Here is a 25,301-nt window from a genome sequence, read left to right on the forward strand (position 1 = left end):
AGTATAGTAGATGTACAATATTATATAAGTTGCTGCTGCTGCTGCTGCTGCTAAGTCGCTTCAGTCATGTCCAACTCTGTGCGACCCCATAGATGGCAGCCCACCAGGCTCCCCCATCCCTGGGATTCTCCAGGCAAGAACACTGGAGTGGGTTGCCATTTCCTTCTCCAATGCATGAAAGTGGAAAGTAAAAGTGAAGTCGCTCAGTCGTGTCCGACCCTCATTACAGGCATACAATTTTTGAAGGTTATGCTCCATTTCTGGTAGAAAATTTTTGACTTCTCTGAGCCATGGATTCCTATACATAAGCTAGAGAAAATACCTACCTCCAAGGATTTCTAAGAGAATTAAACAAAATAACATATGCTTAGAAGAGTTTCCAAGTTCCCAGTATTAATAAACGGTGCTCCTCTTGAGAAACAACAAAAACTATAAACTGTGCACATCAGACAATCAATTACCCTAATCTAGGCATTTTCCCATTAGCAATACAAGTATCACATGAATAAAAGCAAGATAATATAATATTAGCATAAGTGGAAGCTAATTCATATTTTTCATTAGAGTAAAAGGAGCTGGTAAGTCTTGAACAAAAGTCTGCCAATTCCCACCCATCCCTCTGCCCTGTTGTTCCTCCACAAACACACCCCCACCCCCGCGCTTTATGTGCCTACAGTATGCAGGCTGGGCTGGGAGCCCCTGGGCCAGTAACATATCTGACACAGGGTTGTTTATAAAGCATAAAGTTGGTACCATAGAAGTCTTAGAGGCAGGAATTCTTAGTAAGAGGGCGTGCGCTCCAGACGCACAGAACATACATCACCTTTCTGCTCGGCCAACTCCCACAGGTCCTTAGCTGCCACCCAAGACAGTGTCATGGGGTATTCCACAAGGACATGCTTTCCAGCATTCAGGAATTGCCTTTGGAAAAGAGGGACAAATACAGATAAAATGCACTTCAATTAAGCTTTGCTTAAGTACCATGCATGACAGACTGAAAAATGCACACAAGTCTCCAGGTAAATGTGTCATGACAGAATGCAGATGAGAGTCAGGGCCAGGGGATGATCTCATGCCATTTTCTATTAAGCAGTAAGAGAAAGGCTTTCTAGTTATGTGCTCACTTGAACATTCACCCATTCGTTCACTGACATATCCAACCAGGTAATATTTACCAGTTATTCTGGAGAAGAAATACAGCCGTGTCAATAGGTAAATTGTCCATTACCACAGTCAGTTCCCAACTGTGGGAGTTGGTGATGGACAGGGAGGCCTGGTGTGCTGCAGTCCTTGGGCAGCGACTGGAAGTTGCTCAGTCATGTCCAGCTCTTTGCACCCATGGACTGCAGCATGCCAGGCCTCTCTGTCCATCACCAACTCCTGGAACTTACTCAAACTCATGTCCATGAAGTCAGTGACGCCAACCAACCATCTCATCCTCTGTCGTCCCCTTCTCCCCCTGCCTTCAATCTTTCCCAGCATCAGGGTCTTTTCAAATGAGTTAGTTCTTTGCATCAGGTGGCCAAAGTATTAGAGTTTCAGCTTCAGCATCAGTCCTTCCACTGAATATTGAGGACTGATTTCCTTTAGGATGGACTGGTTGGATCTCCTTGCAGTCCAAGGGACTCTCAAGAGTCTCCTCCAACACCACAGTTCAAAAGCATCAGTTCTTTGGCACTCAGCTTTCTTTATTGTCCAACTCTCACATTCATACAAGACTACTGGAAAAACCATAGCTTTGACTAGATGGACCTTTGTTGGCACAGTAATGTCTCTGCTTCTTAATATGCTGTCTAGGTTCATCATAACTTTTCTTCCAAGGAGCAAGAGTCTTTTAATTTCATGGCTGCAATCACCATCTGCAGTGATTTTGGAGCCCTCCAAAAATAAAGTCTGTTACTGTTTCCACTGTTTCCCCATCTATTTGCCATGAAATGATGGGACCAGATGCAATGATCTTAGTTTTCTGAATGTTGAGCTTTCATAAGGTGGTGTCATCTGCATATCTGAGGTTATTGATATTTCTTCCGGCAATCTTGATTCTAGCTTATGCTTCACCCAGTCCAGCATTTCTCACGATGTACTCTGCATATAAGTTAAATAAGCAGGGTGACATTATACAGCCTTGACGTACTCCTTTTCCTATTTGGAATCAGTCTGTTGTTCCATATCCAGTTCTAACTGTTGCTTCTTGACATGCATCAGATTTCTCAGGAAGCAGGTCAGGTGGTCTGGTATTCCCATCTCATTAAGAATTTCCCACAGTTTGCTGTGATCCACACAGTCAAAGGCTTTGGCATAGTCAATAAAGCAGAAATAGATGTTTTTCTGGAATTTTCTCACTTTTTCGATGATCCAATGGATATTGGCAATTTGATCTCTGGTTCCTCTGCCTTTTCTAAATTCAGCTTGAACATCTGGAAGTTCACAGTTCATGTACTGTTGAAGTCTGGCTTGGAGAATTTTGAGCATTACTTTACTAGCGTGTGAGATGAGTGCAATTGTGTGGTAGTCTGAACATTCTTCGGCATTGCCTTTCTTTGGGGTTGGAATGAAAACTCACCTTTTCTAGTCCTATGGCCACTGAGTTTTCCAAATTTGCTGGCATATTGAGTGCAGCACTTTCACAGCATCATGTTTTAGGATTTGAAATCGCTCAACTGGAATTCTATCACCTCTAGTAGCTCCATTACCACATGACAGCTATCAATAAAGACTACAAAACTCGTGGCAGCCAGCTCTGTCTGAGGCAATTGGAAAACATTTCACTAAGGCTCTGAACTGAGTCTTAAAGTGTAAACAGGCATTTTCCAGGTGCCAGGGGATGAGGGTGTTTCACGATGAGCAGCATAGGCAGGGGCTTGGGCATTTATGGGGCTTTGTCCATTGAGACATGGTGTGAATTTCAGCGTTTCTGTGTGGCAGGGGAGGGGAGAGAGAGAGAAACAAGATCCTAAAAGGAGCTGAGAGTCTGATGTAAGGGAAGGACCTAGAGTGCTGTGCTCAGAAGTGCGGCTTTTATGCTCCAGATATTCTAGGGGACAAACATTGATAAGTATGGGAATTATATAATTACTTCGTTCAGGTCTTCTCTGGTGCCAAAGAAGGTTAGGGGGATCCACATAAAGGTGCTCTGTCCACATTTAGAGTGAGTGTGATAAAGAGAGAGCAGCTGACTTCTGGGCAATCACACTGTGGAAGTAGCTGTAGTTTAATGTCAGGGCCTAAACGGAAAGCTGAGCTCTAGGGGCAGGTGGCACTGCCTTGTTAGCTGCCAGGTCTTCCATGGGGCTCTTCCTTCCAGGCTCCATGCCACCAAATGCCTGGAGAGCTCTAGGCTTTGCATTCCAAGGTGGGGCAGGGGGTAGGGTATGTGTTGGGGAGACATCTCATTTCTCTTACTCTATGAATATAATGCGACCTCCCCAATCTTAGGCCACCACTATTTCCTTAATCATCTCATGGCAAAAAACACTTCCTATTAAAGAACTCCTAGAGATATTCTCAGAGAGATTTCATATTGTTTAAAGTACAAAGGATAAAATGTTGGAAGCTGAAAGAACTATGGCATTTCTCCAAGGCACAAAAAAGACATTGGCTCCATATCCTAAGTTATACGCTGAGAAGAAGGCAAATGTTGGTCGCTCAGTCGTGTCTGACTCTGTGGCCAGTGGACTATAGCCTGCCAGGCTCCTCTGTCCATGGAATTCTCCAGGCCAGAATACTGGAGTGGTAGCCTTTCCCTTCTCCAGGAGATCTTCCCAACCCAGGGACCGAACCCAGGTCTCCCACATTGTAGGCAGATTCTAGGAAGGTAGGCACTAGTCAAACTACTCTCAATAGAATTTTTACAATGAAATAAGGTACTTTAATTCTTAATGTCTAATGTTTTAAATGATGGTGAACTAAATATTAGTTCTACTATATTTTTCATGTCCTTATACCTTTATAACCCATAGTGAGAGTTAACATTCTGATGATAATTTTTTAAAGTCCTGGGTCCATCCCACTGCTTATTAAGACCCCTGTGTAAGATGTCAGCCCAGGCATTTTCCTTGTCCTGTACTACTGTGCAGGGTGAGGACTTGACACCCACCTGATGTAGTCCTCGTGGCTGGAGCTCTCACTGCAGATAAAGGCAACCTCGACCTCTTGACTGGAAAGAGCATCTTCCAGAGAAATTTGCGGCACCTCATCAATGCTCCCCAGCTCTCGTCTGTTTGAGAAGAATAGACAAGTGGAACTCAAAGCAGGCAGAACATCGGCTGAGAATAAATGAGTGCCATCCTGCTCCCCAGCTCCCAACAATGTCCTGGTGATCAGTTTTTGGAAATGAAGAGAGCAATTTCTTCCATCTCATTTCCACGGCACTTCCAGCACAGAGTAAGAAACAGAGCCTCCAGCACAGAGTAAGAAATTGGGGAACTGGCATTGAGTGCCGATACCACCGCTAACAGCCTGTATGATGCGGGAGCCTTTGAATTTACGTCATCTCTAAAATAAAAAGAACGGATCTCCTGTTATCTCATAAGAAGTAATCTCTATGGTCACTGCCAGCTCCAAGCACTTGGCCAGATACTAGGACTGTCAAACCTAATCCAGATCCAAGACACTAACACTTCTGAGGGGCCCAGTGCTGTGTGGCTTTGAGCTCCTTCATGTACATCACGGCCTTGTGTCCATCAAGCAGAAGGCAGGCGTCACTGCCTCCTTTATAGCCAAGCTGACAAAGCCCAGACAGGCAGGGGCTCCACAGCTAACTGTAGTAGGGGCAGGACAGGAGCCTGAGCCTTCTGACTCCCACACAGTAAGAAGGAGCCCTGCTTTAGAACAGCTGAGAGTGCTGGCTGCACGCTGCCCTGGGGCCGAGAAGCAATCCTCCAACCAAGGTTGTCACAGAGGAAACAGGGCAGCTGGCAGGAGGCTTGGGGGCAGCACAGAGCTCCCTTGAGTGGCAGCAGCCAGAGGGCAGCTGGGGGAGTTTGGCTGCTGAAGAACATTCTGGTAGGTTCTTTCCTGTGGGGGCCACCCCATCTGCAGTGCTTGGTCTGACCAATGCCTCTTGCTTGCCTCCCTGTGCCTTCCCAGTAGGGAAGATGTGGTGAAGAGGAAAAGTTAAAATTTTACATAACCTCCTGCTCGTTCTGCCTCTGTAACTCAGCTTGCTCCTTGCAAAGTCTGGATCACATAGGTCACGTAGTCTCGGAAAGACTTACAACACTAGGAACTGGAGCTTATCTCACTCACCCTTGTCCTGCTGTTTGCAGTTGCCCAACCCTGCAAACCTGCTTAATCATGCCTGTCCATGTAAAGGTCAAGCATCCTCCTCCCCATCTTGACTGCTGTTCCCACACTCACGAAACCCCTTAAACCACCCTATTAGCAGCTAGATTTGCCCACTATAGTCTGTCTATAAAAACTCTGTAACCCCCTTATTCGGGGTTCAGAGCTTGTAGTGTTGACTCTTTCGGGCTCACTGGCATAATAAACCTGAGTTTTCCAATTCTTCAAGTGTGGTGCTTGGTTTCTCGATTACTGGATTCTGCAACAGTGGGGAATGAACTAAAGTCTTCAGCTTCTAGCAAGCTTGGTCTGGTAGAGGGAGGAAGAGACTACATAACTACAACACAAGAATAACAGGAGGTGGGGTCTTCCCTGGTGGTTCAGTGGCTAAAACTCTGTGCTTCCAATGCAGGAGGCACGGGTTTGATGCCCTGTTGAGGAACTAAGATCCCACACGCCATGCAGCATGGCCAAATAAAAATAACCAGAGGAATGCTGTGCCTGGGGTACAAGAGGGAGATTCCAGGAAGGCAAGAAACATCCAGTTCAGGGTTTCAGAAGAGGATTTCTGGGGAGGTGACAGGTCTTAGCAAGTAGGTTGTGAGGAACAGATCATGTGGCGAGGGGACAGTGTGATAACAGCAGGGGGGTGGTAAAGCGAGAGGAAGGGAAGATGAGCTGGCCATGCTATGGGACCTGGGTAGGTGAGGCATAGCACCAGCTAGCAGAGGAGGGCTGATGGGGAAGCAGAAGCCCCCCTTCAGCCCAGAGCCCTTGTTCTTGAGATCCCAAATGCAGGCAGGGGAGCAGGGGGAGGAACAGTGCTGCTAATCATGGTATCAAGTCTCCCATCTGTGCTGCTCCCTTAGACTTCTCCTGCGAGGGGAAGACTGACCAAGGGCAGGTTGCCAGCACTTCTGGGTTGCCTCTGTGCCCTAAATTCACTTTAAGTCCTTAAGGAAGGGCTAGGTTCTGAGACAGGTAAACTGGAAGAAGGCAGGTCCCATAAATTAAAATATGAAAGAACTTCTACATGGACCATCATGATGGTTACTTAAGCTCATCTAAGTACTGACATTTAGGTGATTTCTCTAAAGCACTAAAAAGCAGAGACCTGCCTGACTTGCTCTCTGCCCCAATGCCTGGGCTCACACAAGGCCTACCTCAGGTTCACAATGACTGCTGATAACTGATGTTCCATGGTGTGAGTTTTGTAAGTAGTGTGTGTGGAAGTGGTGGGGGTCAAGGAGGAGCTGAGGGTGAATAAGGGAAGAAGAAATGCAGTTAAAGTTAGGTTTTGGCTGAGTTACAGGACATAAATGATAATCCTTGAAAGCAGGGTTCAGAATTATCAAAGGGGAAATGAACACATGGTGTTTAAAAGCCAGGCTTTGGAATCGGATAGACGTGCACTGTTGTCCAGCTCTTCAATTTCTCCAGCTGTGAGACATCAGGCAAATTACTTAACCTCTGCAGTTCAGCTTCTGGATCTGTCAAGTAGGTTGATATTGGCATTGATGTCAAATAACTGGTCAGGCTTACAAAGCCCAGGGCCCTGGGAAGGCTGTCATAGTTAACTGATGGAACACACCTAAAGCTTCTTTCAGGCCAACCCACGTGTGTTCACTGTGCCCCTCCTGTCACCGTCAGGCCCTGTGCTCACCCTCCCTGCCTCTGCCTTTGCGGTCCCCTATAGGATGACTCACTGCACATCCCAGTTGCAGGGCCAGCACTTTTTAGTTCCCAGGCCCGTCTGAGATCTTGTGGGGCTGACCCTGCACAGTTCCCTGGAATGACCCCAGAGCTGGCTTGCTCTCTCTGGGGTTTGGAGAACCCTAATCCATTGCACCCAGCTCCCAGGGAATTACAGGGCACAAAGCAAAGCCACCTGGAAACGAAGCCAATCAGGTTCAGGAACGCTGAGGAAGCGTGTGGATTCCGCAGGTCCCGCATCCGTACAGAGCCGGCTCTGCCGACGCCAACCACCACCACGCCAAACTTCCTCTCGGGCTGAAACACACGAGATCGAGGTGGGGTTTAAAAATGGTCCAGGATCATACTTACAATGTTTGAGTATTTCAGTCCCTCGCTGCCATGTATAGATGCTGAGCTTGTTTGGCTTGAGTACAATATCAACTGAAAAGACCAAATATTTTTCATTCTGACAAAATTTAAAATCCAACAAACATTTATTAAAATCTAAAAGAACACCCCCTAAAATAAAACAGTCTGGGCAGATAGCATAGAACAGCAAAACAGACATGTGGGCAGGACCAGTCAGGGACCAGACAAGCAAGCCAGGAGCCAACACAGATCACAGAACCCACAGCAGGGGAAGGGGAATGAGACTCCCTGAAATGCAGGGTTGGAGAGAAGTCAGCTTCCCCCACAATATTTCTGTGGCTGCTCTGACCTGTGTTATCCATGGAAAAGGCTCCTTGCACACTTGGCTCTCCACCCACTTCTACGGCTACCTCCCCCCTAATGAAAGATCTTCATCTTGAAGCTGTACCCAGCCCTAGTCTGGTACCTCTGTCCTCCCTAAATCTCTCCTCCAGTGGACGCACAAATCTGATGCAGCGGAGAGTCATACAGAAGTGACAATGCTCAGTGAGATTCGGGGGGACAGGGCACGTGGGTACACAGTCACCTTATTCAGACTCCTCACCACCCTGGCTTTCTGTGTTCCAACTAATGTCACTCTCACCCTACTGTGACAGCTTACTCATTATTTGGGTACAATGCATACAGTATTAGAATGAAAAATCAACTCAAGTTTTTCAAGTTATATAGCAACTTACTATAATCCAAACTGATAAAAATTCTCTCTATATATAAACCTCAAACCCAGTTCTTCTTGGATGCCTCCAAGCACAGAAACTCGAATGTCCCCCTTAGATTCCCCTTTCCTTCACCTTTGTCATCTCAATGTCACCATTTCCTACAGAGTTTGGCCCCCCTGACCCCTTCCTGCATCTACTGCTCTAGTCTTGGCCCAGGACTTCTTTGCCTCCTGCCTAATGATCTGATAAATCCCCTCCTGGTCTCACCCTTCCCATGGGTGGTACTCCGGCCTGCCAGAGCAGATGCTTCAGATGAAAACTTAAGTCCTTCCCCTGATTAAAGCTCTTCATTTTCCCAGCTGTTACAGACTGAATGACTGTATCCCTCAAAAGGCATATTGGGATCCCTGTCCCCCAGTATGATGGTAGTAGGAGGTGGGGCCTCTGGGTAATTAGGGTGAGATGAAGTCATGCGGGAGGAGCCCCCACGAATGGGGTTGTTACTTTTCCAAGAGTCACAAGACAGCCTGACTCCTCTTCCTTCTCTCCGCCCACGTGAGGACATGATGAGGAGTCAGCAGTCTGCAGCCCACAAAGGGGGCCCCCCATATCTCAGCCTGATCTCAGACTTCTAGACTCCAAACTTCAAGAGAATTTCTGTGGCACTGTACAGCAGCCTAAATCATGAGACAGTTTGTAAGAAAACAATTGAAGGGGAAAAAAAAATCCAAGTCCATGTTTTCTACCAAACACGAGTCCTTCCACAACCCAGCTCCAGCCTGCTTCTCCAGCACTGCCTTTCAGTCACCTCCTCCACTTTATAACTTTATGCTTCCGACCTCCCAAGAACACACAGAACTGTTTGCTCCCTCCCAGTCTTTGCAAATCCTGTTCTCTTTGCCTGGAAGGAGCTTCTCCCTACCATCCACAGGGGGATGCCTTCAAAGCTTTCAAGACTTGGGCATCTTAAACCATATGAAGGCTTTCCTGATGCTATCAGTTAGATTTTTTTTTTTTTTGCATATAATGAAGATCACCCATTTCGTGTACAGTTCTATGGGTTCTGACCAACACACACTTACATACCTACCACAATCAAGATACAGAACAGTTCTATCATCCCCTCCAAAATTACCTGTACCCCTTTGCAGTCAACTGTTTCCCCTGCCAGGCAACCATCGACTTGTCTGCCATCCCAGTAGTTTTGCCTTTTCTAGAATATCATATAAGTGAAATCACAATATGCAGTCTTTTGGGTCTGGCTTCCACTTAAAACAATGCGTTTATACTGTTTTGCATTCTGTCACTGATGTCTGAGAGGTCCAGTGGTTCTGCATTCTCGCCAGCACCTGGTATCATCAGGTCTTCTCCTCTTTTCATTTTAGCCATTATAATAGGTGTGTTGTGGTCTCTAATTGAGGTTTCTATTTGCAGTTCCATAATGACTAATGCGGAGGAGGCAATGGCACCCCACTCCAGTACTCTTGCCTGGAAAATCCCATGGACGGAGGAGCCTGATAGGCTGCAGTCCATGGGGTCGCTAAGAGTCGGATATGATTCAGAGTCTTCACTTTCACTTTTCACTTTCCTGCATTGAAGGAAATGGCAACCCACTCCAGTGTTCTTGCCTGGAGAATGCCAGGGACGGGGGAGCCTCATGGGCTGCTGTCTATGGGGTCGCACAGAGTTGGACACGACTGAAGTGACTTAGCAGCAGCAGCAGCAGCAGCAATGACTACCGATGTTGAGCACCGTTTCATGTGTTTACTTGCCATCTACAAATTTCCACTGGTGAGGTCTGATTATTCCGCAGGCTGTATCAACTATCTACAACTAGGCAGGGGTATGCCAGGCCTGTCTTTAAATATACTGGGTCTTTAAACCCAGCTCACAGGTCATCCTCTCTGGAAGCCATCAAGCTTTTTTGTTTTGTTTTATTTGAATACACTATCCAATTGTCCTAATATCAAGTATTGAGAAAGACCAACCTTGTTCTATTGAAATGCCTTTGTACCTTGGTGGAAGCTGTCTTGATTACTATAGTTTTATGGTAAGTATGGAAGTCCATTACTGTGAATTCATTTTCTTTTTCAAAATTCTAGTTCTCCTCCCTTTACATATAAATTTTAGAATCAATTACTAAATAAATAAAATGAAATAAAATAAAAATTCCTGCCAGAATTTTGAGTGGGATTATATTGAATTTATGGATAAGTTTGAGGAAAAAACCCCAAGATCTTCAGTAAAATGAATCTTCTAATCCATGAATATGTCATATATTTACATTTATTTAGGTCCTTGATTTCTTTCATTCTGTCATTTTCAGTAGATAGATTCTGTACCCATTTTGTTAAATCTATACTTAAATTTTTATGATTTTTAGTGCTGTTATAAATTTTATTTATAAATGAAATTATGCTTTACCTTCCATTTCCAATTGCTCATTGTGCGTATATAGACATACAACTGATTTCTGTATACTGACTTGGCATCTTGCAATCTTGCTGAACTCACTTATTACTTCTAGCAGCTTTTTTTGTAATTCTATTAAATTCTCCACATAGACCATAGAGTGAGATATGACTAGAAATGATTTTATTTCTAATCTGTATGTGCTTTACTCATTTTTCTTGCCTGACTGCCCTGGGTGGTATGAGTTTGAACAGGAGCAGTAAGAGAGGACAATCTTGCTTAGCTTTTAATCTTTGGGGATAAAATTTGTTCTTTCACCATGAAGAATGATCTTGGCTGTAGATTTTTTTGTAGATATCCTTTATCAGGATGTGGATATTTCCATTTATTCATATTTTGTTTACATTTTAAAACCATAAATGGTCTAACTTTGTCAAGTGCCTTTTCTGTGTCTATTGAGATGGTCATATAATATTTTTCTTCTTAAAGTCCATTGATACAATGACACCTTTCATTCCTAGGATAAACCTCACTTGGTCATAATGTATTATCCTTTACATATACTGTTGATTCTATTTGCTAAAATCTTATTTTAAATGTTTGCATCTGTGTTCATGAGAGTTGTTCAGTCGCTAAGTCATGACTGAGATAACATTATATCATTTCAAACATAAGAACCTTACAAAAGTATACTTCCACTTCCTGTCTCCCTGACTTTGTACTGCTGTTGTTACATAACTTATAAACTGCTCAAGGTACCAGTCAGGATTCAGTAATGTGTTCTAAGCACAGAGTTTTAACATGGGGAATCAGAGGTTTACATCACCATTGCAACCACTGGGGAGGTAAAGCCAGAGAAACCATCACTGACCATCTCCTACTGCAATCAAGCAAGTGATTCTCAAGAGTTTGCCTGGAAGCCAAGACCTCAGGAAAGCATCTGCAGCCTGAAGCTTGGAAGAGCAACTATGCCCTCTGAATAAGTTTCTTTCTTTAGCCTCCAAATCTCCCTGGAGCGCCTCTCACTGGCCAAGTTCGCACATGAAATGGAACTTTGGGAAATGTAGTTCTAAGCTTGTGGCCACAATGCCCAACTGACAATAGGCCGTTTAGCCCAGTTAGTGCTTCTGGGTTACAAGTCTAGCTTTTAATTTTTATTTTTGACAGTCTCATACACAAAGAAGCAGAAAGACAGTCTTTAGAGAAATCTGTACTGAACAGCCAAAATACACGTCTGATCAAATATTTGCTTCTTCTTTCACTCAGAAAAGGAAACAAGCAATTTCCTTATGAGACTGATCAAATATTTGTTTCTTCTATCACTCGGAAAAGGAAACAAGCAATCTCCTTATGAGGCTGAATATTTATGGTATTCCTAAGATTAACTACTAAATTACAGATTTAGTAGTTTAAATAGATTAAGTAGTTTAGTAGATTAAGATTAACTACTAAATTAACTACTAAATTACATTACAGAAAATAAGGAGGATCCTAGGTTTCTATTAGCTTTAAAAGAGGCATGAGGTTAAGACATAACTTCCTTATCTGTAAGAAGCCAAGTCACTTTTTCCATTTTAATAATTAATGATACACACACACTTGTAAACCTGGCTTGGGTTAGGGTTAGTGTCTGACTGAAAGTGCTTTCAAATTTCGTTTAGACAACATTTCCTTGCAAAACTGATACCAAGGGACAAGATATGGGCGAAAATGCTGACATATTAACAACTGAGTTCCTCGTTGGGAAAGAACTTCATCTTTGAGAAAAATGACTTTGCTAGACCATTTCACCTGTGTCTGTTCATGTAACATGAGGCATCAAGGCATGTTCTGAAAGGAAACTGCAAATCAAAGAGATGAAGGCTTCTGGTTTCCCACTTCACACGTAAGGAGCTTGAAAGCTGCCGCTCTACCTGGACAAATAAACAGCTAAAACCAGACTGAAAAACTAACTAAAACAAACCCTTCTAGGATCCTTAAGAGAGGTGAGAACATGAGGCAAAATGCTGCCCCCACAACGGGAGAAACCGAGGGACTAACGCAGAGAATAACTTGGTGGAGCAGAGACTCAAGAGTGGAAACCACAGCAGGAAGCGGTAGGAAAGCCTGAACTGTAACAGACAGTGACTGGGGGCTCAGTGCGGACAACTCTGAGACCTAGAAACTCCAGAGGGACCCAGTCGCAGGAAGACCCTCTCAGTTTTGTGACATTTACCTCCAGGAGCTTGACCAGGTTCTCACAGTAAATACTGGAGATGTTTCCTCTCATGTTTCCAACAAGACTGGGTAAAAGCATCACTCTTGAAATCACCAGTGCTTTGTATTTCCTAAGGAGACTGCCCTTACAGGAAACTAGTTAACCAGACCCTAACCTGCTGGGGTATTATTAGACCCTAACGGACTGCAGGGTAGGAAAAACAGTTGACCCTTGAACAACATGGGTTTGAACAGTGCTTATATGTGGATTTTTTTCAATTCTAAATTATCACTGTACTAGACAATCGTGGCTGGTTGAATCTGTGGATGCAGAATTGTGGATAGGAATTGTGTGTATGGAGGGTAGACTATGAGTTATAGGCAGATTTTCAACTATACAGACAGTCAGCACCTCTAACCATGGTACTGTTCAAGGGTCAACTGTACAAAACTCCAGGCTACTCTAGAATTCCATTTGGGAGAAAGGAAACACCCAACTCTGGCCCACTCTAGCCATACTCCCCCACCTAAGAGGGGAAGAAAAATAAACTGAAAAATACTTCTGTGGTTCATAGCGTAGAGCCATAGGCTCACCAGAAGACTGAGACTTGATCATGGGACTGTAGAATGTGTCCCCTCCCCCTACACCTCCCCACCATTTAAAGCAGTTTCTTTTATATGATACATCATGTCTGGAGATCAAGAAAAAACAACAAGCCATAACAAGACAAAAACACAATCTGAAGAAAGAGAGAAGCATCAAAACCAGCATAACAGGAGTGTTGAAATTACCAAGACTGGGAATGTAAAACAACTATGATTACTATCCTAGAAGGCAATGGCACCCCACTCCAGTACTTTTGCCTGGAAAATCCCATGGATGGAGGAGCCTGGTAGGCTGCAGTCCATGGGGTCGCGAAGAGTCGGACACGACTGAGCGACTTCACTTTCAATTTTCACTTTCATGCACTGGAGAAGGAAATGGCAACCCACTCCAGTGTTCTTGCCTGGAGAAGGACAGGGGAGCCTGGTGGGCTGCCGTCTATGGGGTCGCACAGAGTCGGACACGACTGAAGTGACTTAGCAGCAGCAGCAGCATGATTACTATGATAAGAATCTAATGGATAAAGTAGAAAACATCTAAGAACAGATGGGCAATATAAGAAATTGAGAGACATCCTGAGACAGAATAAAAAAGAAATGCTAGAGATCAAACACAATGTAACAGAAATGAAGAATGCCTTTTATGGGCTTACTAGTAGACTAGACACGGCACTGGAAAGAATCCTTAAAACTGAGGATATCTCAATAGTAACCCCCCAAAACTTGAAAAGCAAAGAGAACAGAGACTGAAAAAAGGAAGAGAATATCCAAGGACTGTGGGTCACTACAAATGGTGTAACACACATGTAATGAGGACACCGGAAAGAGAAGGAAGAGAGAAAAGAACACAAGATATATTTGAAATAATAATGAATAAGAATTTCCCTAAACTAACGTCAGACACCAAACCACAGATCTAGGAAGTTCAGAGAATGCCAAACAGGATAAATGCCCTGTCCCCAAAAAATGATGTTTAGGCATATAATTTTCAGATTACAGAAAAGCAAAGATAAAGAAAAAAAATCCTGAAAGAAGCCAGAGGGGAAAAAACCTTACCTACAGAACAAAGATAAAAATTATATCCAACTTCTCCTCAACAACCATACAAGGAAGGAGAGTGGAATGAAATATTTCATGTGTCAAGAGGAAAAAACTTACCAACCTAGAATTCTGTACCCTGTGAAGTTATCCTTCCAAAGTGAAGGAGAAATAAAGACTTTCTCAGACAAATGAAAATTTGAGGGAATTTGTAGTAGACCTAGCTTGCAAGAAATATTAAAAGAATTTCTTTAGAGAGAAGAAAAATATTATAGGTGAGAAACTCAGATCTACCTAAAGAAAGGAAGATGGATTAAGTGAAAGTAAAATGCAAACTTTATTTTTCTTATTCTTAGTTGATCTAAATAAAATAATAACAGCAACAAAGTATTGGATTATTTATGCTTATGTATATATTTATGTTTATGTAAATGCATATTGCTATTGCTATTGCTAAGTCGCTTCAGTCATGTCCGACTCTGTGCGACCCCATGACGGCAGCCCATCAGGCTCCACCGACCCTGGGATTTTCCAGGCAAGAACACTGGATCGGGTTGCCATTTCCTTCTCCAATGCATGAAAATGGAAAGTGAAAGTGAAGTCGCTCAGTCATGTCCGACTCTTAGTGAAATGAATGACAGCACGGATCCACAGGACAAGAAGACGGAGTGGGATGATTGTTATTTTACAGTACTCAGACTACCTGTGAAGTGGTACAGGTATTATTTGAAAGTGGATTTGAATTAGTTGTAAATGTATATTGCATGCTCTGGCACAACCAATAAAAAAGTTTAAAAAACGAAGTATAATCAATATGCTAAGAAAAAAGAGAATATGGAACTATATAAAATACTCAGCTTACATCACAAAAGGCAGAAGAAGAGTGGAAGACAAAAACAGGACCAAAGAACAAAGTCAATGAATAGAGTGAAGTCGCTCAGTCGTGTCCGACTCTTTGCGACCCCGTGGACTGTAGCCTACTAGCTCCTCTGTCCATGGGATTTTCCAGGCAAGAATACTGGAGTGGGTTGCCAACAATAACAAATATTAATCCACCTATATCAGTAATCACTTTGAATGTTAATGGTCTAAATGCATCAATTAAAAGAAAGATTGTTGGAGTGGACCAAAAATCAAGACTCAACTCTATGTTGCCTACAAGAATCCACTTTAAATATAAAGACACATATGGATTAAAAGTAAATGGATGGAGACAAATATATCATGCTAACACTATAAACAAAAGACAGCAGGAGTAGTTATGTTAATTGCAAGAAGGGCATTACATAACAAGGTCCAACACGTGTGCACCTAACAAAAGGGCACCAAACTACATTAGGTGAAATCTGATAGAACTGCAAAGAGAAATAGATGAATCCAAAATCAGCTGCATCACACTCCAATACCCCTCTAACAGAAATGGACAGATCGAACAGGCAGAAAAATCAGGAAGGACACATTCGCACTCAACACTATCAATCAACTGGACAAAACTGGCATCTGTAGTCTGCTTCACCCAATAGCAGCAGGATGCATTCTTCTCAAGCATACACAAAACATTCACCAAGACAGACGGGTTATAAAATACACCTCCACAAGTTTCAAAACACAGAAATCATACAATGTCTGATCTGAGACCACAATGGAATTAAACTAGAAATCAGTCACAGAACAATAACTGAAAAATCTCCAAATATAAGGAGACTAAACATTGGGCTCAGTTAGTAACGAATCTGTCTGCAATGCGGGATACCTGGGTTCGATCCCTGGGTTGGGAAGATCTTCTGGAGAAGGAAAAGGCTACCCACTCCAGTATTCTGGCATGGAGAATTCCATAGACTATATAGGGGTCACAAAGAGTGGGACAATGCTTAAAAAAAAAAAAAGTCAAAGAGATGGCTAAACTCCTCTGCAATTTAGTAGCTAAAACTTTCAGGGTGAGAACCTGCAGAAAGCAGAGGAAATGGGAGGAAAGAATAGAAAGGGGAACGTGCATGTAGATTATCAGGAGGCTGAAGTATGCAGAGAAAGGAGATGGTGAGATATGCCCAGCGGAGGGGTGGGCAACAGGTTTCTAGAATGTCTAAAATTCCATTTCAGTTGTCTTGCTGTGCCCTGCTGTCTTGAACTTTTGATAAAATGCACTATATATTCAGCCCTGCGCTGCTGCTGCTGCTAAGTCGCTTCAGTTGTGTCCGACTCTGTGCGACCCCACAGACGGCAGCCCACCAGGCTCCCCCATCCCTGGGATTCTCCAGGCAAGAACACTGGAGTGGGTTGCCATTTATTTATTTAGCCCTGTAGAGGTGCCATTTTAAGGAACAAAGGAACAGGAATAGTTTCAAGATGCAGAAAAGAGACAGACAGAACAGCAAAGTGACTCAAAAACTAATTGGGGACCAACTTATCGTCACAAAGTGAGCCAGCTCTCCCTGTCTTGGATGCAGAGAAGCTAAGTGTTTGCAGCTCGAGATTAGATGATGGGATTCCGGGATTAAGAACACATGCTCTGCCAACTCAGAAAAAAAAATTTTGTTTTGAGATAAGGAGGGTAGAAGAAAATGTAAAATTACTGTAGAACTTCAAAGTGGAAGGTATGTGGGCAAGTGCCAGGTTCCCACTCCAGGAGGGGGTATGACGATTGTAAACAGTCAGGAAGGACAACCCAATGTTTTTCACTCATTTACAAGAATCAGTAAGTTTGACCATACATTGGCTGGCATAGGAAAACAGGCATGTTCATATGTTGCTGGAGGGTGAGGAGAACAGGCAACCTTTGTGGAGAACAGCTTGGAAACATTTAACATGCAAATACTCTTTGTTGGGCATGGGGGGAATTCATTTTTAAAACACATACATAAGTGAAATGACTCAGGTTTATTGCAGCCTTGCTTGTAACAGCAAAAGACTGAATATAAAGTATATGTTATCAATAGCAGGCTGGTTAAATAATTATGGTATACTTTGAAAATGGAATGCTACATAGCTATAAAAAAAGAACAAGAAAGTTTTTTATGTACTGGAAGGGACTGATGTCCAAGATACATTGTTGGGTGAGAAAAGCAAAATACAGACCAGTGTAAGGTATGTGCTCTAGTGTATGTTAAAAAAAAAAAAAAAGGAGGGCGGGGCAATGGCTGAAGGAAAAACAATACTTGTATATGTTTTGAATCTCTCTGGAAGGACAGACAAGAAACCAGTAAGGGTAGTTGCTTTGGACCATGAGAATAGAGTATCTGGGAGAGAAGAGGACTTCTCAGGATAAAGTTTTTGTGTGTGTGTATGAAATTCTTTAAAATTTTGAATCATGTGAATGTGTGTTATCCAAAATACAAACACTTAAGATAGATATGAAAATCCGAGGAATGCTCTGAGTAGATGAGAACTCTACAGTTTGTACAGAGTTGGGCTTACACCCTGCTCCCTTCCACAGAGCTGGGTGTCCTCTGCTGTCCGCCCTCCAGGACGCTCTGCCCCTGGTGGTGCCCACTGCCCCCAAATCAGCCGACACCCCACAACTCCAGGCTGCGTCTGCTCTCCTCACTCACCCTTCCAGTTCAGCTGTAATCTGGGTTTCACTACCAAACCTCTCTGCCTCATTATAGATCATCTCAGATCTTCGCCAAATTCAAGGGCTTTCCCTAGGTGGCATTCTCCTGGACCTCACTCCTGTTTGATACTTGAGGGGACCTTCTTAAAATTCACTCCTTCCCTGTCTTCCCTCACCTCACAGAGAGATTTCCTTTTCACCCGTCACCGCTTTCCCTCTTCATCCTGCACCCTGGTGGTGCACATTCCCCCATGTTCAATCCTGTCCCCCTGATCTCTCCTCCACGTATTCCCCAAGTAGGGGAGGGGTGCCTCTCATTCTTAAGGTTTCCACGACCACCGTTGTGCTGAAGGTTCCAACACCGTGCACGGTGAGCTGCCCTCCCCTCCAAGCTCTAGACCCAGGAAGGAATGCCAACTGGGCATTTCCACCCGGCCGTCCCACCCTGACCTAGACCCTCATGTTCTGTGCTAGACTCCAACCACCAGCCTCACTTGACCACTGTGGTCTGAACTTCCGGGCAAAGGCCAGGGGCTCTGCAAATTCTATCAGGCACCCAGTGTGACGTCCTGGAAATCCTGGGAGTCTTTGCTGCCTTGGACAAATCCTCTGAAACCAAAGGGCTGACTGCAGCTGAGAGCCTGCTTCTCCCTCCCCGCTCCAGCCAGCCTCAAGTCACTGCAGGTTTCTCTTCCTCTGCATTTTCACTAATCCACGCAAGCTCTGGATTGCTGTACACGATGACTAGACAGTCTCTGAATCATCCCATTGTTGAGTCAACTGCCACTCAGTGAGAACACGTGGTGTTTGAGGCACCAGGTCAGATGCCGTGAGGATGCTAAGATGAAGGAGGCACGCAGACAGCTCTACCCAAGTCAGAGAATGGAAGGTCACAAAAGAAGTGATCATTAAAGGGCCATGGCAATTCACAAAGGGAAGTATCACTTCCAGAGAGAGAGAGAGAGCTCTGAGATGTTTTACCGGAGCAGTGAGGACCAGGTCAGGCTGCCCAGGGATCAGACAGGAAATGAAGTGAGAAGGGGGTCACAGAAGGCAGCCATAGGGTGTTTAAGGCAGAAGAGGAGGCAGACTAGTTAGAGGGGGTCCCATGGTCTGGGAATATTTTTAAAAGGTTAAGAGAGAAAAGCCACCAAAGAAGGAAAGTCAAAATTACAGAACAGAAGGGGTAGTTGACGATTAACAGAATTATTACTGAGCCAGGCTCCGTGAGCTTAATATGAGTGCAAAGTTTCTACTCTTTTTGCACAATTTCCAAGACCATGAGAATTAGAACGAGTCATGGGGCCTTCGGATAAGAGGGCAGAGGCACCAGAAAATGGTTAACAGAGGTCAACCCTGGGGTAGGGGAGGCTGGGGTGATGAGGTAGTGAGGACACTCACTTTTGACTATAACATTTTGTAGCTTTTGAGTTTTGTTCTAGGTCTGTTTATGGACACTACTACAAAAATGAATTTTGTTTAAAAACTTGCTTTTTGTTTTATACATATATACATTCTCTTTTCTATTATGGTTTATCACCGGAGATTGGATATAGTTCCCAGTGCTATACATTAGGACCTTGTTGTTTATCCATTCTAAATGTAATAGTTTGCATCAACCAACCCCAAACTCCCAGTCCATCTCTCCCTCCCCACTTCGCCCTTGGCAACCAGAAGTATGCTCTCTATGTCAATGAGTCTCTTTCTGTTTTGTAGATAGGCTTATTTGTGCCATATTTTAGATTCCACATACAAGTGATACAGTATGTGTCTTTCTCTTTCTGATTTACTTCACTTCAGTATGATAATCTTTGGTTGTGTCTGTGTTGCTGCAAATGGCATTATTTCCTTCTTCTTGCGGCTGAGTAGTGTTCCATCGGATGCATGCACCACATCTTCTTTCTCCATTCATCTGTCGATGGACATTTAGGTTGCTTCCGTATTGTGACTATTGTGAACAGTACTGCTATGAACATAGAGGTACATGTTTCTTTTAGAATTATATTAAAAAACTACTTTTTAAAGATGAATTTCAGTATAATGCTAGGAAAAGACTACAGCAGGTTGAGCATGTCAACAACCCTCCCTCTGAAGGGGATGGATGAGAAAAGAGGATTACAGTAGCTTGAGAAGACCTCAGGTGTTGTTTCGTTCTGAAAAAGTAAAAACTAAAGCAGTTGGAAATGCTGATGGGAAAGAACCAGTAGAAACAAGTTGAACAATGCAGCTGGTCAAAGAGGAATTCAGAGAGGTGGTACAGAATCTGAACAGGCAGCAGAGTCTTCAGTTCTGAGTGTGGACAGTGTTGCTTGTCACGCCAGTAAACAAAGGATGTTGAGGCTCCAAGCCAGCAGCCTCTGCAGCTACCCGCAACGGCGCACCCTCAGGGGACTCGAGATGGGAAGGAGTAGGACACTGGTCTGGGGTAGCTAAGGTGCATATCAAAAAAATGATTTCAATAAGCCTAGACTCTTGCATCTTCTCATACACACAAAAGTGATAAATTCATTAATTTGAGATAGTTGTTTTCCTTTCATTAATAGTAATCTTTTGATCACCTTCCAACTACCTGTTTTTCTGTGTGTTTGTTTGCAAAAACTTCTATATATCCTTGGCACGTCCCTTACCTCTTTAGAGCAGTCCCTCAGAGCTATAAGAGAGGCCGTAGCCCAGGCTTAAGTTCTCAGTAAGTCTGCCCATAAAACGTAATTCTCAACTTTGCATTTTTTTCAATCGACTCACATTCACAAGAAATGTCTGGGATGGGATGCAGTGGGTCCTTTCCTGAAGTCCATTCCCCTTCCTTCTTCCCAGATCCAGCTCTGGGGTAGAGGAGAAGATGCTCTAGCTGAGAAAATCCTGGCTCCTCTGACACAGTAATTGGTCCAGGAATGGGCATGTGACCCAGATCTGGCCAATGAGGCCTAAAAAGGCACTTGGTGGAACTTTAAGAAAGGAGGCTCCCACTCTTCTGGGAGAGCTGCAGGAATCCATCTCTTTCTCCCACTCAGAGTGAATGAGGATGCATGTAGCCCCAACCACTGCTGGCAGCCATGAGGGGGCCTGGTGGGCATGCTGAGTACCCTGATGAGGGTTTTGAGAAGTTTGTCAGCTGCAAATAGCATGAAACTGTGCCAGTCACCCAAGACCACCCTCCTCTTGGCATGGCCTCTGGGCTGGCCATGCAGGAACAGGAAGACAAGGGGAAAGGAGCTGGGGCATGAGCACAGCAGTGGTAGGGGAGAAGACCCCAGGGTCTAGCTGGAACTGAAGGCAGTGAAAGCAGAAAGGGCTGATTGGTCAGGAAAAAAACAAAGGTACAAACAAACAAGGCACCTCACTGGACTGAAGAACAGGTTCAGTGGAAGCGAGAATACAGGGGAGGTGATGCAGAGGAAGGTCCTTCTAAGCAGAGTTAATTGTCCCCAGAATAACACTAGGGCCCAGCGGCTGCCATGCTCCATTGTAGCCCACTCCACCCCAGCACATGAGTGTTGTTTCAGGATTAACTGAGGAAGATAAATTCTAATCTAACTGAAGCTGGACAGACACAGATAAGAGCTCAGAAGGGCCTAATTTTTCCCATATCACCCAGAGCCACGTGCATGGCAGGATGCAGGGGACATGTTTTTAAGTTTGTGCTGATGTTTCCAAAAGCTCTGGGGGGAAAGACGCTCTGTGAAGGAAAAATAAGGCATGTTGCAAGAAAAGGATCCTTAAATAGGTCCTCTTAGAGAACTCACCTCTGTGTTCATCTTGGTCTCTTTCTGTAGAAGCTGTGAAAACAAAAGCAGAAGTTCAGGACCTTGGTGGCACTTGCCCCCAACTCTGCGCAGACACTCTCCTTGATCACCACCCCTTCTCCCCCACTTCCTGTCCAATTGTCTCCATCTCCCTCAAATGCCTTCAAACCTTGCCCTCCAGTGAGGGGACCCAGGTGTCTGTTCTGAGGCAGGTACTCGCTGGGCCCCTGGGACATCATACCAGTACTGTTTCTCTAAAGGATACTGCCAACCTCTAAGGTTTTCTCCTATATTGGAAGGGATGCCTCTGTGTGCTTAAAACAATGATGCATTTCCCAAGGTTGGGGCTTGGAGAGGGTAGCTTCCTGTCTACCCTTCTTTTATGGGGACAAACAAGGCAGTAAGAAATATATACCTTCTTTTTTCCCTCCTCGCTGAGTTTCCCAGGGACTTAAATATGTTAAAAAATCAGGACTGATGCATATACACTACTATGTATAAGATAGCTAACTACTAAGGACCTACTGTATAGCACAGGAAACTCTATACTCAATATTCTGTAGTGACTTATATGAGAAAAGAATCTAAAAAAGAGTGGATATATGTGTATATATATTGTAATTGATTCACTTTGCTGTACACCTGCAACTACTACAATATTGTAAATGAACTATACTCCAATAAAAGTTAAAAAAAAAAATAGTTCAGTGGGCTGCTCTGAAGCCTTGGCATTAAGGAGGAGGAAGAAGGGAGGAAACAGGGGAGCAAGAGTCACAAGGAATAAGGAAAGAAAAAGAGAAGATGAGGGGAAACAAGAGAGAGAAGGGAAAGAAATAAGGAACTTGTACAGAATAGTGGGGTTCCAAAATTTGGGGGTTCCAAACTTTAATGGACTCCTGGGGCTGCCTGTTGGAAATGCGCTTTTCTGGGTTGCGCCCCCAGAGCTTCTACAGGGGAGGGAGGCTAAGAGTGTGCATTTTCAACAGGCATCTAGGAGACCGTGCTCAGACGGTCAGAGAACCACTCTTGGAGAATCACTAGAATTGAGAGCAGAATGGATGGGTCCCAAAGAGTGAACTTTCTCATTCATTTTCAGAGCAGTTAGAATTTTCACTTGATTTTAACTAGGATGGTGAGTGAGGGTGGGGGGACAGAAGTGATGGAGAAGGGACTAAGGAAGCCTCTCCAGCCCTTCCATCTGGGGTGAGGGGTTGTCCGGGATGCCAACAAAAAGGATGCTCCTGAAGAGCCGAGAAGGGGAAGGAGAGCCCTCCAGGGCCTCCAGAAAGGGAGGCTGAGGTAGCCCCTGTCCTTGGACCAGTCCTGCATTTGATTTTATTCTCTTTCAGAATATGAGAGGGTTACGCGTAGTGAAACGAACTGACTAGCAACAGCAAAAATAATACCCATCTTTAAAAGCCTTGACTCCTGGCAATCTTCAGCCATCAACACCCCAGGCTATGTGTTGAAAATAACTGGTTTTCAGTAATTCCCTTCCCTCCTCCCTTCCTGTTCCTTCTTCCTGCTTTTGACAGTGGGTCTCATGACCCAAGCTGGTCAGTACACATGTTGTCTCTCTTCTGGCCATACGGAAGCTTTTTAAGTTTCCTGGAAAATCTGAACAGAGGAACTTGTTAGAAATCAGACCCTAAAAAGCAGAGAGTGAGTGATAAAGAGGGTGAGCTTTCTTCTCAGGTCCTCGGGAGTCAGTATGGGCGTGATGTCTTCTTGTTCATAAAATACCTCCAAAGAATAACCAAGACACTGATGGCAAAGCCAGAAAAAGCCAGAACTAAGTCAAGGATGTGTTCTGGGCAATGGTCTAGACTACAGGGGCTCCCAGAGGAGCCTGCCCCTCACAGATTCCTCTCCATCACTCTATGGCAAGTTACTTATACGGTTGAGAATGTTAGTGTGAGTGTCCCTTGGGGCTTACATGTGCGTGGGGAAGTCAGATAACAAACACAAGGAGGTGGATAACAGTTGTGAGAGGACTGGGTCAGCTACTTTATCTACATGAACCTAATCTTTGAAAACTGACAAAAAGGCTAATAATATCAACTCCACGTTACCTACGAGGGACCTGAAGTTCAGGGTAGGTTAAAGCACTTGGCCTCACAGTCATCGTGTTGTGGTTCTGAGCTATAACTTTCAGCTTCCTGGCTCTGGAGCCAAACCCAGAATGCTCCAGAGGCCTTTCCAGGGCTGTCTGACACTCAGCCAGAGAGCTGCTATAATAAACAGGAGATACAGGGTTTGATCTGGCTTCAGTCAAGGACTGCTCAAGTGACCCCGGTCAAACAGGTTCCCCATTTGTAGGCTGAACGGCTGGACTTCATCTCTAACGTCTCTTCTAGTTCTATAATGCTCACTGATTCCCCAAATAGGAAAATCTGGTGACTCCTGAAACAGTGCTCAACCTCAGTTGTGAAATGACTTTACCCAGATGCTCTATCAGACTGACAAAGAATTCAGAACGTTTGCCACAGAGTGTTAGTCAAATATCTTTGATTTTTTTTTTGCCATGTTTTGCAGCTTGTAGGATCTTAGTTCCCCAACCAGAGATTGAACCCAGGACCCCAGCAGTGAAAGTGCGGAGTCCTAACCACTAGACCACCAGTGAATTCCTTAACATCACTGGGGAACTATAGATAGGTATCTCCACAGACAGCAGTTTAGCAACATCCATTAAAATTCCAAATGTAAGCAAATGAACTCTGACCTAGCAATTCTGCTGCTTCCCCCTTTTTTTTAATTACAAATTTTTTTTCAAGATTTAACAGTTAACTTACAATGTTGTTAGTTTAAGGTGCACAGCAAAGTGATTCAATTATATATATCACACATATACACACAAAATTTATATGTAATAGCCAAAACATGGAAGGAACCTAAATATTCATCGACAGAGGAATGGATAAAGAAGATGAGGAAATATACAATGGAATAATACTCAGCCATAAAAAGAATTGAAATAATGCCATTTGCAGCAACATGAATGGACCCAGAGTTAATAATTATCATATTAAGTGAAATAAGTCAGAGAAAAATAAATACCATATAATATCATTTATATGTGGAATCTAAAAAATGATATGTGAACTTATTTACAAAACAGAAAAAAAAAACCCCTCAGAAATAGACTCACAGACACAGAAAACAAACTTACAGTTACCAAAGGGGAAATAGGGTGAGGGATAAATTAGCAGTTTGGGATTAACATATACACACTCCTATATATGAAACAGATAAATAAAGACGTACTGTATAGCATAGAGAACTATATTCAATATTTTGTAATAACCATTGCTTTCTATTTCTGTCTCTAGACCCCAAACCACATTCAGGAGAAATCAGTAAATTGCCCTGAGTCCTTTGTCCTCTTTTTTTCTTTAACTCTTTATTTTATATTGAAGTATAGCTGATTAAAAGTTGTGATGGTTTCAGGTGGACGCCAAAGGGTAAATCCTTTGTTCTTGTAGAAATACTATAGCTTGCCTTCCCTTTCTAATAAGAACTTCCAGAAAAGCTTTCCAATAAAAAGTCTATAAAACATATGAACTTTACTGCTTTCCCACAGGATCTGGGGAAAGCAAAACAAAACAGAAACAATTTGCAGAGCTACACATACATGAGAAAGAACTCCACCTGGAAATCCTACCACCCTAGGCACCAGCAATCTACCACCAAGGA

General features: G+C 43.7%; 1 protein-coding gene across 2 annotated transcripts in view; it reads right to left on the reverse strand.

Annotated features, from left to right (window-relative positions):
- BLVRA (biliverdin reductase A) overlaps nucleotides 1-25,301 on the reverse strand; it is a 45,963-nt gene that overhangs the window by 12,001 nt on the left and 8,661 nt on the right. For both annotated transcript variants that reach the window (XM_006049316.3, XM_006049315.4), the window contains exons 2-5: nucleotides 21,609-21,641; nucleotides 7,172-7,293; nucleotides 4,097-4,216; nucleotides 824-921 (exon numbers count right to left, since the gene is read on the reverse strand). In XM_006049316.3, the coding sequence (XP_006049378.1) occupies nucleotides 824-921; nucleotides 4,097-4,216; nucleotides 7,172-7,293; nucleotides 21,609-21,620 (352 nt within the window). In that variant the 5' untranslated portion in view covers nucleotides 21,621-21,641. The remainder of the gene's footprint in view (nucleotides 1-823; nucleotides 922-4,096; nucleotides 4,217-7,171; nucleotides 7,294-21,608; nucleotides 21,642-25,301) is intronic.

This window comes from Bubalus bubalis, chromosome 8, assembly GCF_019923935.1.
Source record: "Bubalus bubalis isolate 160015118507 breed Murrah chromosome 8, NDDB_SH_1, whole genome shotgun sequence".
NCBI classification, from domain to species: domain Eukaryota; kingdom Metazoa; phylum Chordata; class Mammalia; order Artiodactyla; family Bovidae; genus Bubalus; species Bubalus bubalis.